The sequence below is a fragment of the Giraffa tippelskirchi genome, chromosome 9 (assembly GCF_054371585.1).
Source record: "Giraffa tippelskirchi isolate mGirTip1 chromosome 9, T2T-mGirTip1v1.2.pri, whole genome shotgun sequence".
Classification (NCBI taxonomy): Eukaryota; Metazoa; Chordata; class Mammalia; order Artiodactyla; family Giraffidae; genus Giraffa; species Giraffa tippelskirchi.
In genome coordinates, this window is record NC_137283.1 from 56967967 (window position 1) to 56980713 (window position 12747).

Here is a 12747-nt window from a genome sequence, read left to right on the forward strand (position 1 = left end):
CCCACATGCCACAGCTAAGCCAACGAGCCGCAAACCAGTGAGTTCATAAACCACAGCCAAGGAGCCCCCGTGACGCGATCAAGACCCTGCGTGCTGCCACTAAGACCCGAAGCAAGCAGAGAAATACATATTTTAAAATAATAATAGTGATAATAACAGGGACCGGAGAGATGTTCCTGAAGCACCCCCTGCCCCTGCTCTGGCCCCCTGGAATCGACAGACAGCAGGCGGGCAGGATTCTTGCAGATTCCAACCACACTAAGGTTCACCCTCAGGAGTTTCCTAATTAAAATCTTCTCTGACCTCTGCCTGACAAGCAAAGGTGCATCATCCTTGTACAGCCCTCATCTCACTGGAGACAAGTTTATGAGATGGACTAGCATGCAGAGGTGCCCAGAGAAGCTGAGGGACTACCCAGCACCACACAGCAAATCAGCACCCATGCCTGGGCTGAGGCCTGCTTCCTGAGCCCACATCTCAGACACTTCCTACCTCTGCCACCTATGTCTGACTAGGGACCCCAGGGCTTGGGGTCTGGATCAGTTACAGCGCAGGCTAAACCACCTTGATAAACGAGATCCCACAATACTCTGGGTCAAACAGGACAGAGCTAGCTCTCCTGTAACGGTCCAGAGGGGAGTGCATGACAGAGCAGCTCTGCTCCAGGTGGTCACCCACGGGCCCAGGCTCCTGCTCCAGGTGGTCACCCACGGGCCCAGGCTCCTGCTCCAGGTGGTCACCCACGGGCCCAGGTTCCCTCCGCTGTGCTGCTGTCATCCCCTAGGCTGTCATCCCTGGCAGAAGCCAATCACCAGCATCGCGTCTGCCCTCCAGCCCCCAGGAAGGAGCAGACAGGGAGGGGAGGCTCAGGCACTCTGGCTCACGTGTCCTCTAAGCTCATCCCATTGGCCATACCTAGCTGCAAGGGATGCTGGGAAATGTCATCTGTAGCTGGGCAACCACGTGACCAGCTAATGCTAACATTACTAAAAGAAAAAACGCAACCAACTGGACCAGGGGCCAGCCACACCCACCAGGCCACTCGCAGTGGTCAGCCTGCCACAACAGAAGGGGCTGAGCCGCCCACATACAGGGCACCCCTACGGTGTCCACTGTGGCCGGAGGAGAGTGCACTGCTGGAGGACCCACAGCCCTTCTCCTACAAAAGGCCACGTCTCCAAGGTCGGCTAACAACCAACCTACAAGGCAGCCAAAAGAGTAAATTAGGCAAATGAGGTGACAGGGGAGCATGTTCACAACAAAAGAACAAGATGAAACCCCAGGTTGGACTTCCCCGATGGTCTAGTGGGTAAGAATCTGCCTTCCAACTCAGGGTCAGTCCCTGGTTGGGCAGCTGACATGAGACACGACTAGAGGAGTCCAGGCACTGCAACTAGAGAAAGCCCAGACATGCCACGTGGTCAAAACAAAAACAAATGAAAACAGAAAAAGCCACTCCCCATTTCCCCACCAAGAAAAGAGACAGACCCAGAAGAGCAAAGTGGAGCAGAAACAGGCAATCTAGCCCAGAAAGAGTTCAAGGTAATGATCATTAAGAGGATCAAAGAACTCAGGAGAAGACGGGATAAACAGAGTGAGAAGTTAAGGCATTTCTAACAAGAGTTAGAAAATATAAAAGAACCCCCCAACAGAGATGAAAAATGTAGTAACTGAAGATTTAAAAAAGACACTAGAAGGAATCAACAGTAGACTAAATGATGCAGAGAGGTGGATCAGTGAACTGGCAGACAGAAGTGGAAATCACTGAAGCCAAAAAGAAAGAATAGAAACGAGGACAGTTTAGAGATCGTGGTGATAACATCAAGTATTCTCACGTTAGCATCACAGGGGTCCCAGAAGAAGAGAAAGAAGAGGGACAGAATTTATTTGAAGACATTGTAGCTGAAAACTCCCCTAACCTGGGAAAGCGAGGAGACATTCAGGTGCTGGAAGCACAGAGAATTCCAACAGGAGCAACCCCCAAAAGGACCACGCCAAGATACACTGTAATTAAAATGGCAAAAACTAAAGATGAAGAGAAAAACATTAAAAACAGCAAGGGAGGGGCGTCCCTGGTGGCCCAGTGGTTCACGCTGCAGGGCGGAGTGGGTTTGACCCCTGGTTGGAGAACTAGGACCCCTCATGCCACACGCTGCTACAAAACACACACACACACACACACACACACACACACACACACACACACACACACACACACACACACACACACACAAAAGCAAGGGAAAAGCAACAAGTTACAAAGGCTGGCTTCTCAGCAGAAACTGCAGGCCGGAAGGGAGGGGCTCAATATATATAAAGTGATGAAAGGGAAAAAGCTACACCCACCCAAGAATACTTTTCCTGGCAAGACTCTCATTCAGATATGATGGAGAGATCAAAAGTTTTACAGCACCACCAAACCAGCTTTATAAGAGATGTTCAAGAGACTTCTCTAAGCAAAAAAAAAAAAAAAGAGGCTACAACCAGAAACATGAAAATTATGAAAGGAAAACACTCATTGGTAAAGCCAATACCCACTAAAGGGGGCAAGTTAACCACATGCAAAGCTAGTAGGCAGATTAAAAGACAAAGCAGCAAAATCGATATCCACAATAAGCAATTAAGGGATACACAAAAGATGTCAAATGTGCTGTCAAAAACATCACAGTTGTCATGAGGGGAGGGGAGTCAAAAAATGCAGGGATGTTAACATGTGTTTGAAATTAAGAGATCAGCAATAGGGCTTCCTAGGTGGCTCAGGGGTGAAGAATCCGCCTGCCAACGCAGAAGACCCGGGTTCGATCCCTGGCCTGGGAAAATTCCACATGCAGCCAGAACTACTCAGCCGTGCGCCCACTCCTGAGCCCGTGCCCCAGGGTCTGGGAGCCACAGCTACTGAAGCCGCATGCCCGACGGCCTGTGCCCCACACGAGGAGTCACTGCAAGAAGAAGCCGGCTGCCCTGGGCCAGGGCGTCTTGTGTCAGTCCGTGGCTGGTGGCAGGGGAATCCAGCGACTAGAATAGCCTAACGTCTAGAGAGCTGCCCCCACCCCTCACAGGAGAAGCCTACCCAGCAACGAAGACCCAGCGCGGCCAAAAGCAATTGTTTTAAAAAAGATCAGCAACTTCATCATACACATGGAGATTGCTGTATATAAACCTCAAGGTGGCGAACTTCCCTGGTGGTCCAGAGGCTAAGACTCCAGCCTGCCAGTGCAGGGTGCCTGGGCTTGACCCCTGCTCGGGGAACTGGATCCCACATGCCGCAACTAAGACCTGGCACAGCCAAATAGATATTTATTTTTTTAAAAGAGGAAGAAGCAGGAACGTACAGAGTTTCAAGGAGAGCCTCACCAAAAGCAGAGGCTCCCTGATATCCGGGCCTGACATTCAAGCCACCATCCCGACCCAGAAGTTTCTCCTCCCTTGAGGCTCCTGGGAGCTCTATTAACCAATTAATCCCTTCCCTGATGCCTCTCAATAAAGCTGTAGAATTTACTGATGGAGGCCTTGCAGCTATTTGAATCTGAAAATTTCCTGGTAAAATGCACACAGTCTTCAATACTCTTCCTTTGAGATACTAAGCCAGGTTCCCTTTGCTCTGAGTGTGAGCTACACTTAGCCACTCGGGTCTAACAGAGAACAGAGGGGTTGATGGTGTGACCCCAGACACAAGTCGTGAAAGGCCTGGGCGGCCGCCTTCCTCCCCATGCCAGGAGGACACCCAAGCGTCCTGTGACAAAGGCCATGTGACAGCATCCCCCGGTCAACAGCCAGTAAGAAACCAAGGCCTCCAGCCATCAGCCCGGCTCACATCTCAGAAGCAGGACCCGCAGCCTGGGTCAGGTCTTCAGGCCGGGATCTGACTGCAGTATCCAGAACCGGACCTGCCCAGCAAAGCCACTCCCAAGGTCCTGACCCCCCAGGAACTGAGAGAATAAGTGAACACACGTTACTGCTTAAAGCTGCGAGCTTGGGGAACGCTGCTTTGCGCAGCAGCAACAGCTAACAAAAACACTTCTAGTGAAAAACCGTGCTGCCTCATTCACAGGGTGATTCGGGAGGGTTCTGCAGGGTGTTTAGGGATATCATCCGAGGCCTGACAATAACAACCAGCTGGCTGGGAGGAGGACACGGGCCCCCGGGACACTCAGCAGACTGGAGGGTCACTCCAGGGCACCAGCATGCTTGGGGAAGAGGCAGGCCTGACGGAGTCCCCTGCCACCAGCCACGGGCTGACACAAGATACCTGGCCGAGGGCAGCCTGGGGGCCTGGGGGCCGGAGGGGCAGGCAGCCAGGACTCAGGAGTGCAGCCAAGGCCCGGAGTGCTGGTGGGAGCACCACCGTCTACCGGGACTTCAGTGAGAGGACGATGCAAGGCACCACCATTGAGAGCCTCAGGACAGTGGCCAGAAAGCAGCAGACCCCAAGCGCAGGGCGGCTGAGTGGGCCCTGGGCAGCTGCCCTGGCAGCAGGCCCTGAAGCTGGCCCTGGGTGGGCAGAGGCTGGAAGGGGCTGCACAGACCAGTGCAGTTCAGTCTAGTCGCTCAGTCGTGTCTGACTCTTTGAGACCCCATGGACTGCAGCACGCCAGGCCTCCCTGTCCATCACCAACTCCTGGAGTTTACTCAAACTCATCCATCAAGTCGGTGATGCCATCCAACCATCTCATCCTTTGTCATCACCTTCTCCTCCTGCCTTCAATCTTTCCCGGCATCAGGGTCTTTTCCAATGAGTCGGTTCTTCCCATCAGGTGGCCAAAGTATTGGAGTTTCAGCTTCAGCATCAGTCCTTCCAATGAATATTCTGGACTGATTTCCTTTAGGATGGACAGTTTGGATCTCCTTGCTGTCCAAGGGACTCTCAGGAGTCTCCTCCAATACCACAGTTCAAAAGCATCAATTCTTCAGTGCTCAGCTTTCTTTATAGTCCAACTCTCACGTCCATACATGACTCCTGGAAAAGCCATAGCCTTAACTTCAGGAAAACCAGGAGGAAAGGATATTTACAAACAGCCTCCATGCCCACCACTCTCCTTTTGCCTTTTTCTAGCAAAGCTTCTTTGGGATTCTTCAAATGGTCTGCGATGCCTTAAAAATAAAGGTTTTGTAGGAAATTCTGCCCAACACCCTCTCTCACCTCCAGGCACCAAAAAGCACTGGGTTGACCTGAAATTGCCCCCACTCACGCACCCGCCCGGACCAAGGAAACAGCGCATAGTTTCACACTCTGGGCAGCAGATGGCGACGGTGAAGTGCGGAGCCAAGACGGGAGTCGGAAGCCTCCAAGCAGGCGGGGGGTGGGGGTGGGGGGGTGCTGCCTCGCCCCAGTCGCTTCCTCGGGGATGCCTGGGGTCTCCCCACCACCTGTACTCAATCCGGCTCTACCGTTTCCTTGGAATCAGCTCCCTTTTGAAGTCGACGTCAAGGACTTTGAAAAGGAAATGCCTGTTCTAAGTCAGCGGAGGCGGCAGCCTTACCTGCCCTGCAGAGACGGGTTCCGACCAGGTATGTCTGCTGAGCCCGAGGGGAGTGCCCTCGGTCCACGCCGGCCACACTCCAGCCCCACGCTTCATTCTCCCCCATTTTACGGACGAGCAAACTGAGGCAGAGCTCCCCCCGCCCCGGGCGGCAGAGCCGGCAGGAAGCACACCCGACGCCGAAGCCCCGCGTGGCACCACGACACACACCCACGTTGGTAGAGGTGTGTGCGCCTCGCCACGCAGCAGGCGCAACGCTTAGACACCACAGGGGGGCAAGTCTCAGACCCGCTCCGGGAAGGCGAAGGGAGTGGGGATTCACCCTCTGAAGCCAGAGACGGCAGAGAGAACTGGTATTGGAGACAAGACTTCCACTCCAGGCTTCCTCAGGCCTAGTTAGCATCTTTGGAGGGTAGGGTTTGGGGGCTTCTGATGTCAAAGGTCACTAAGTGGACCTTCAGGCAAGCCCTGTTGGAGGGTCTAAGGTCCCAACCAGCCTTAACTGACTCTAGTTCAGTTCAGTCTCTCAGTCGTGTCCGACTCTGCGACCCCATAGACTGCAGCACGCCAGGCCTCCCTGTCCATCACCAACTCCCGGAGCTTGCTCAAACTCATGGAGTCACTGACTCCAAGTTCCTGCCAAACAACTCGGGCGGCCCCTGTTAAGGTTTCTAGAGGCCTGGAGGATGCACCAGGGTTCCGGCGAATCCATGGCCACAGGTTACAGGTGTGATGGGCTTAAGTGATGATCGCCCTCGGACTCTAGGAGGGCTTCTGGGGTGGGGTGCACAGGCTAAAAGTGACAGCAGAGAGGCTGGGAGTCACAGCGTCTTAATCTCCTCTGCTTCCAGAGACAGGAAAACTGCTCCAGGGGATAATGCAGAGTCCTGGGCCGAAAGATAAAGGGCTTCCTAAGCACCCTGCCTTAGGAAACAGTGAAAAAACGAAGGCTCTCCCACCTGGTTTGAAACAGCCTAACAGCCCTGCTCAAGTTTCAGCCACACCTTCTCTGTGAACAGCCCCAGGACACTTACCCTGGGGGGCGAGGGGGCAGACACACAGCAGACAGCAGTGCCTCTTGGATTGCTGGAAGTGGGGGAGCTGTTCCAGGAGAGCTTCCTGGAAGAGGCCCTGCCCTGGGTGGACCTGGGATGGAGGGCACCAGAAAGAGAGAGGTGTGCAGTGGGGAGAGGGGACGAGGCTGACCTGCTGGTGGTCACGAGGTGGTGACGGGGTGCTGCAGAGGGGGACGCCATTGAGGACCTGATTTTAACCTGAAGACTCGAGGAGGCGGTCAGACCTTTGCCGCCAGAGGCAGAAGCGGGCGCCTGGGAGACGGCGGTCCAGAGAGAAGGGGCTTGACCGGAGCGGGAGGAGAGGTGGTCTGCAAATCTTACAGACGCTTCGTGCACCTGCGACGTGCAGGCGCAGCTGTCTTAAAAGCATTAACAGCACTGAGTCCCTGCCCTTCAGAAGTTCCTGTCTACCTGGGAGGAGACATTTCATAAACGCAGACAAAATGTGAACATAATTTTAGGTCCTGCAAAGTGCGTCCTGGTGGAAGAGGCAGAAAGAGCGATGGCACGTGTGGGCAGTTGTGGACGTGGGGGCGGGCTTTCCAGAAGGGCTGTGTTCTAGGCGTCTGTCACCTATGGGGAGGGTCAGGAGAAGGGGGCAGGGTGCAGGAGCTGTTGTAGACACGCGCTCGGGAAACAAACTCACTCAGAAGGACAATGCAGATAGCGGAGAGCAGTTTATTACACCGGCGGGCCCAAGGCCGAGTCTCCTCTTAGCCAAGGACCCCGACCGGTTTTTGTGAAAACCTTATATACCCTAAGTGTACGTGCCCAAACCCCCCTCCCCAAATTCCCTGAAACTAGTCTGAACAAAGGAAGAGAAAGATACAAAGTTAACTGTGATTCGTGTGCCTTAAGCCTAGGTGGTTTACAGTGGACAGTTATTAATAGGCCTGTGGTCATACCCCAATAAGCATAACAGAATGTATGATTCTATTTGGTTATACAGATAATTAGGGTATTCTTTTAGGCGGAGAGTCTAGCTACGAGCCCTGGGGCTCTTCCTTCCAGGGGCCTGGTTGTCCAGTTGGTATGTCGTTTCCAGAGATACTGGGCATAGAGCTCAGAGTCCACAGTCCGGTCCAAGATGGAGTCCTGCTTTCAAAATAGAGCCTGTTTTGTCTGTTTCCTCCTTCAGAGCCGTGACCTTGAACTGGTGAAAGGGGCAGGGTTCAGAGCTCAGGTTCTCTCTCGCTGCTGTCATGAAGCCCTGCAAATGTGGGGGCGACAGCAACTTACAGGCGCCCAGGTGCACCTCGGGCGGGAAACCTGGCTCTTGCAGGGTCAGCTGTCTGTGAAGCAGAGCCCTGAGGTCGCGGTGGGCTCCCCAGGTCCGGGGGCCGTCCTAGGAACTCCTCCAGGAGCAGAAACCCCTTGTGCAGTAGCAGGGCCAGTGCATGCATACACACATGCACACAACCACTCACACACATACCCGCACGCACACACTCACACGCATGCACACGGGGATTTTACAGGATAAAGAAGGCATAAGCACATACCCAGATGGAAGGAGTCCAAGGGAGGGGCCTCTGTGGGCAGGGGTGGGGGACCTGGCAGGGGGCCTGATGGGTCAGGGAGCAGAAGGCCCCCACTTCCCCCCAGGAAAAGCCTGTGGTCAGCTGGGCCGGCCACCCAGGCAGCCTCAGAAGGGGGAGACCCCTCAGGAAGCCCAGGGTGGCCCCCCACCCTGAGCCCACGGAGGCCTGTTGTGGGGAGATATGGGTGGCCGGGGGGCCCTTCAGGTCTGGGATCCCCGAATAAAAGATGCCACACCCACAGTGGAGCCTGCGAATGCTGGTGACCTGCGGGTGTACCCCCAAGGGCCTGGGCCCTGTCCGGCCCTATGTGGGTGAGAAAACAATACTCACAGGATGGAAAGGAAAGGCAGTTGGATATTGGGGTTGAGGACCACGTTTATCATCTTCCTGCTCATCGGCAGAGTCCGGTTTTTCCACAAGGAAAACGATTTATTTCTGTCGTTTTTTTAAGCCGTCCGTGTTGAGATAAGAAGGAAACCTCAGAGGCACGAGAGGAGAGAGTGTGGGCCTGACCGGGGGGGGGGGGGGGGGAGGGTCAGGTCAGGACGCACACCTGCCCCCCTCCTGAATGGGAGGGGCGCTCCTGTGGGTCTGGGGGTGGCGGGGGTGAAGTGCCCCCAGCCCCCTGCCCTTGACATCTCCTGCCTGTGGCCTTGGTGCCGCGTCACCTGCTTTAAGAACAGATCAGCTGGAGGGGTGCGGCTCCTTCCCTCCCGGCCAGGTGACCCCTGCTCACAGCCGAGCGGCCCCTCGGCTGGCAGCCTGGCCGCTCTGGGCCTCAGTGTTCCTTTAGAACAACCCGAACTATCTGAGTTTGAGGGTTTAGAACCGCCTCCCAGACCGGGGGCCTGAGACCTGCTTCTCAGCTTTGCTGTCCTTGGCTGACCCTGACCACGGGGGAGGCCAGTGGTGCCTCTCCCAGCAGCCCCCCTCTGGGCATCTCTCCTGGGTCTCTCTGGCTGCCAGAACCCCTTCCAACCTGTTCCCAAGCATTGCTGTGCCCCAAGGGTTACCACACCTCAGCTCCCCCATGGCCACGGGTATGTTTTCCCATCTCTGCAAAGTTGATATTTCATATTACTGACATTGTTATAACACTATAAAGTGTGTGTTAATCACTCAGTCATGTCCGACTCTTCGTGACCTCATGGACTGTAGCTCACCAGGCTCCTCTGTCCATGGAATTCTCCAGGCAAGAACACTGGAGTGGACTGCCATGCCCTTCTCCAACATAATAAAAGGCATATATTATTATTTTAATTTTATAATTGTAATATTTCAGCTTGATTTTAATTCATACTTTATAATGTTAAAAATATAATTGAATTAAAGATACATGTCTCTTTTGAAGAGAACTTTATATTACTAACATAGATGGAAAGCTGCAGTCACTCCCCTGAGTAGAATGTCCTGTAGAAATAGCTATACTGAATATACAACTAAGGTCTTTATTTCTAGCTCAAGACTGATGCAGCTCTTTGTTAAAAAGAAGGATCAGAAAGCATTAAAGTGGCTCAGTGGTCAAGAATCTGCCCACCAATATAGGAGATGGACAGAAGAGCCTGGCGGGCTATATAGTCCATGTGGTTGCAAAGAGTCAGACACGACTGAATGACTAAGTATGCTTGCAAAATGTTGAAAGATGTGAAAATGCAAGGCACCCTCCCCCAGGAAGCGTTCCCAACCTTCTTGGTTCTCCTACACCTGGGACTGAGGCTCGTGGAGGACCTGTGGTCCAATGGGATGCACTATTGTGCTTGCTGTGTTAGTTGCTCAGTCGTGCCTGACTCTTTGTGATCCCGTGGACTGTAGCCCACCAGGCTCCTCTGCCCATGGGGATTCTCCAGGCAAGAATGCTGGAGTGGGTGGCCATGCCCTCCTCCAGGGGATCTTCCCAACACAGGGCTCGAACCCGGGTCTCCCACACTGCAAGATGCTTCTTTACTGTCTGAGCCAACAGGGACGCCCAAGAATACTGGAGTGGGTAGCCTATCCCTTCTCCAGGGGATCTTCCCGACCTGGGAATGGAACCGGGGTCTCCCGCATTGCAGGCGGATTCTTTACCAGCTGAGCCACCAGGGAAGCCCCGGGATGCACTGCTGCTACTGCTGCTGCTGCTGCTAAGTCGCTTCAGTCATGTCCGACTCTGTGCAACCCCATAGACGGCAGCCCACCAGGCTCCCCTGTTCCTGAGATTCTCCAGGCAAGAATACTGGAGTGGGTTGCCATTTCCTTCTCCAATGCATGAAAGTGAAAAGTGAAAGTGAAGTCGCTCAGTTGTGTCTGACTCTTAGCAACCCCATGGACTGCAGCCCACCAGGCTCCTCCATCCATGGGATTTTCCAGGCAAGAGTACTGGAGTGGGTTGCCACTGCCTTCTCCGGGATGCACTGCACCCTCCGATAAACTGGGGTTGACCCGCGGTTCTGTGCACAAGTTCCTGGAACCCCGAGGGCCGCCGCCTCTACAGAGAGGCCCTCCGGGGCTGCACACAGGGATAAGCCAGGCTATTTCCACCATTTCCTTCCTCCCACTCAGGCAGGGGTCACCACCAGCTTCAGCCAGGGTGGTTCAGGCCATAGAAGGGGCGCCCTGAGGCAGGCCGGTCAGGTAAGTGGCCCTCATCACCCAGCACCACCTCCCACCGTGCGGGCCCTCCTGGGGGTTGGGGGGCTCTGGGTCCAGGCCCGGCAGAGAGAGGCGGTCTGTGGCAAGTCCAGCCTCTGCCCCTCCTAGCGGGGAGGCACGGGGGCATGGGCAGGCATTCCCTCTGAGACACCAGGTGCTTGGTTGAGTCAAGATTCACTGGTTTACTAAACAGACATTCCTTAGAAGCCTGCTACAGGCCAGCCCTGGTGGGAGCCCACCTTCAGAAGGGGAGGTAGCCTCCACCAAGCCCTGGAGGGGCAGTGAGCTGGGCAGATGACTGCGGTCCCTAAGAACCGAGTGCAAGCCTGGCCTCTGACAGAGTGCTGGGCAGTCTCCCTCTCTGGGTCTCCATTCCCCAACTCCAAGTAGGAGCCTTGATCTAGGGCTTTCCAGTTGGAGCCTGGTCTGGGTCCCCTTCCCCACCCCACCCCCCAACCAAGCAACCTCAGCCAGCTGCTCTGCGTACCAGGGACCCCAAGAAAGTTCACTCTGCTGTGAACCAGGTAGAGGGGTTTGCATTCATGGGCCAAGGTGTGGTCGGTGGTATGCACGCCATCCACCAGACCCAGGCTTAGGTGTGCGGAGTGCTGGGGGAGGCCCTGACCTGGCCTGCCGTCATTCAGCTGGCACCTGCTGCCCCCAGGCCTGAGCAGGGGCTGGTGTCTCTTGCAGGGGGCAGGCAGACCCACCCCTCCCAGGAAGGGACTGAGTCCACTCACCCCCCTCGCCGTAGCCACCTTCACCATCCTGCCTTCTGAGCATCCTGAGAGGGCCAGCCGGCCTGGGTCCTGAGAGCTTCACGCCCACGTTCCCACCACCCATTTCACGGAGGAGAAAGCCGAGGCCTGAGACGGAGGTGAGAGGCCCCTTGTTTAGTAGGGCCCCGCTGACCCTCGGGCCGGGGCGGGGTCAGGCCGCCGGGACCTCATTGCCACTGTCCCCGCAGCCCCCCTGCCCGATGTCCGCGTGGCTGGCGCTGCTGTGGCTCTGGGCGGCCGCCGAGGCCTCCGAGGACTGCCCGGCCGCGTGCGCCTGCCGCACGCTGGACACCATGGGGCTGCAGGTGGACTGCCGCGGCCGCGGGCTCGAGGCGCTCCCCGCCCTGCCGGCCCACACGCGCCAGCTCCTGCTGACCAACAACAGCCTGCAGACCGTGCCCCCCGGCGCCTTCGACCACCTGCCCCAGCTGCAGGTCCTGGACCTGGTGGACAACCCTTGGCGCTGCGACTGCAGCCTCGTCTACCTGCGCCTCTGGCTGGAGGACCGCGAGCCTGAGCAGCTGCAGCGCCTGCTCTGCACCGGCCCCGCCCACGCCGCGGGCCGCACGCCCGCCCAGCTCAGCGGCTCCGAGCTGGGCGGCTGCGGCTGGAGCCTGCGGGAGTCCTGGGCCGACCCGGGGCCCTGGTGGGACGCGGCGCTGGCCGTCGTGGCCGCGCTGGGCCTGGCTCTCCTGGTGAGCCTGCTGTGCGCCGTCCCGGTGCCCCGGGCCAGCCCCCGGTAGCTCAGGAGAAACCCGCCGCCCAACCAGTCCTTATCCAGACTCGGAGATGCTTCCCTCCTAGCATCCCGCAAACTTGCATCCCTGTATTCGGACAGCCACTGATCCGGGCTTCCCTATCCCCCAAGTTCCTAGTAAAATGGCTGGGTCCACCTCCACCTCCCGCCCTCCAAACACCCACAACCCCATCGTCTCCAGACACCCCAGAGCCCTTCCCCAGGTCCAGGGGCCAGGTTCTCATGCCCTCCTGGCTGCTGGCACCCACGCCCCACACTGGTGACTACCCACAACCTGGGATGGATGCTTGAAGCACCTGTCCCCCATCTGAGGAAACCAGGGCTCTGGCAGAGGATGCTTCGTCCAAGGTCACGAACCAGCTCCAGGCAGACGTGGGGTCTGAGTGGAGGCAGGTGTGGCCCCGTGTCTGTCTCAGAGGGGAGCCAGGGCAGGCGGAGGCAGCGCGGCCATGACCTCCGGCCAGCAGGGGCCTCGTGTGGGCTCGG

The 12747-nt window shown here is 56.4% G+C and overlaps 1 protein-coding gene across 4 annotated transcripts; it reads left to right on the forward strand.

Annotated features, from left to right (window-relative positions):
* Positions 1-5302: 5302 nt before the first annotated feature.
* Positions 5303-12402, forward strand: GP9 (glycoprotein IX platelet). Of its 4 annotated transcripts, none has more exons than XM_081526571.1 (4): positions 5303-5508; positions 10636-10707; positions 11390-11602; positions 11693-12402. In XM_081526571.1, the coding sequence occupies exon 4, from the start codon at positions 11705-11707 to the stop codon at positions 12245-12247; it is 543 nt and encodes a 180-aa protein (XP_081382697.1). In that variant the 5' UTR covers positions 5303-5508; positions 10636-10707; positions 11390-11602; positions 11693-11704; the 3' UTR covers positions 12248-12402. The 4 variants fall into 4 exon arrangements, with proteins under 4 accessions (XP_081382697.1, XP_081382698.1, XP_081382696.1 ...); XM_081526572.1 differs by having other exon boundaries at positions 11419-11602; XM_081526570.1 differs by having other exon boundaries at positions 11480-11602.
* The last annotated feature ends 345 nt before the right edge of the window (positions 12403-12747 follow it).

Bases quoted from the DNA above. Each gene is read 5' to 3' on its own strand.
- GP9 (XM_081526571.1), top strand. From the start codon at position 11,705: ATGTCCGCGTGGCTGGCGCTGCTGTGGCTCTGGGCGGCCGCCGAGGCC.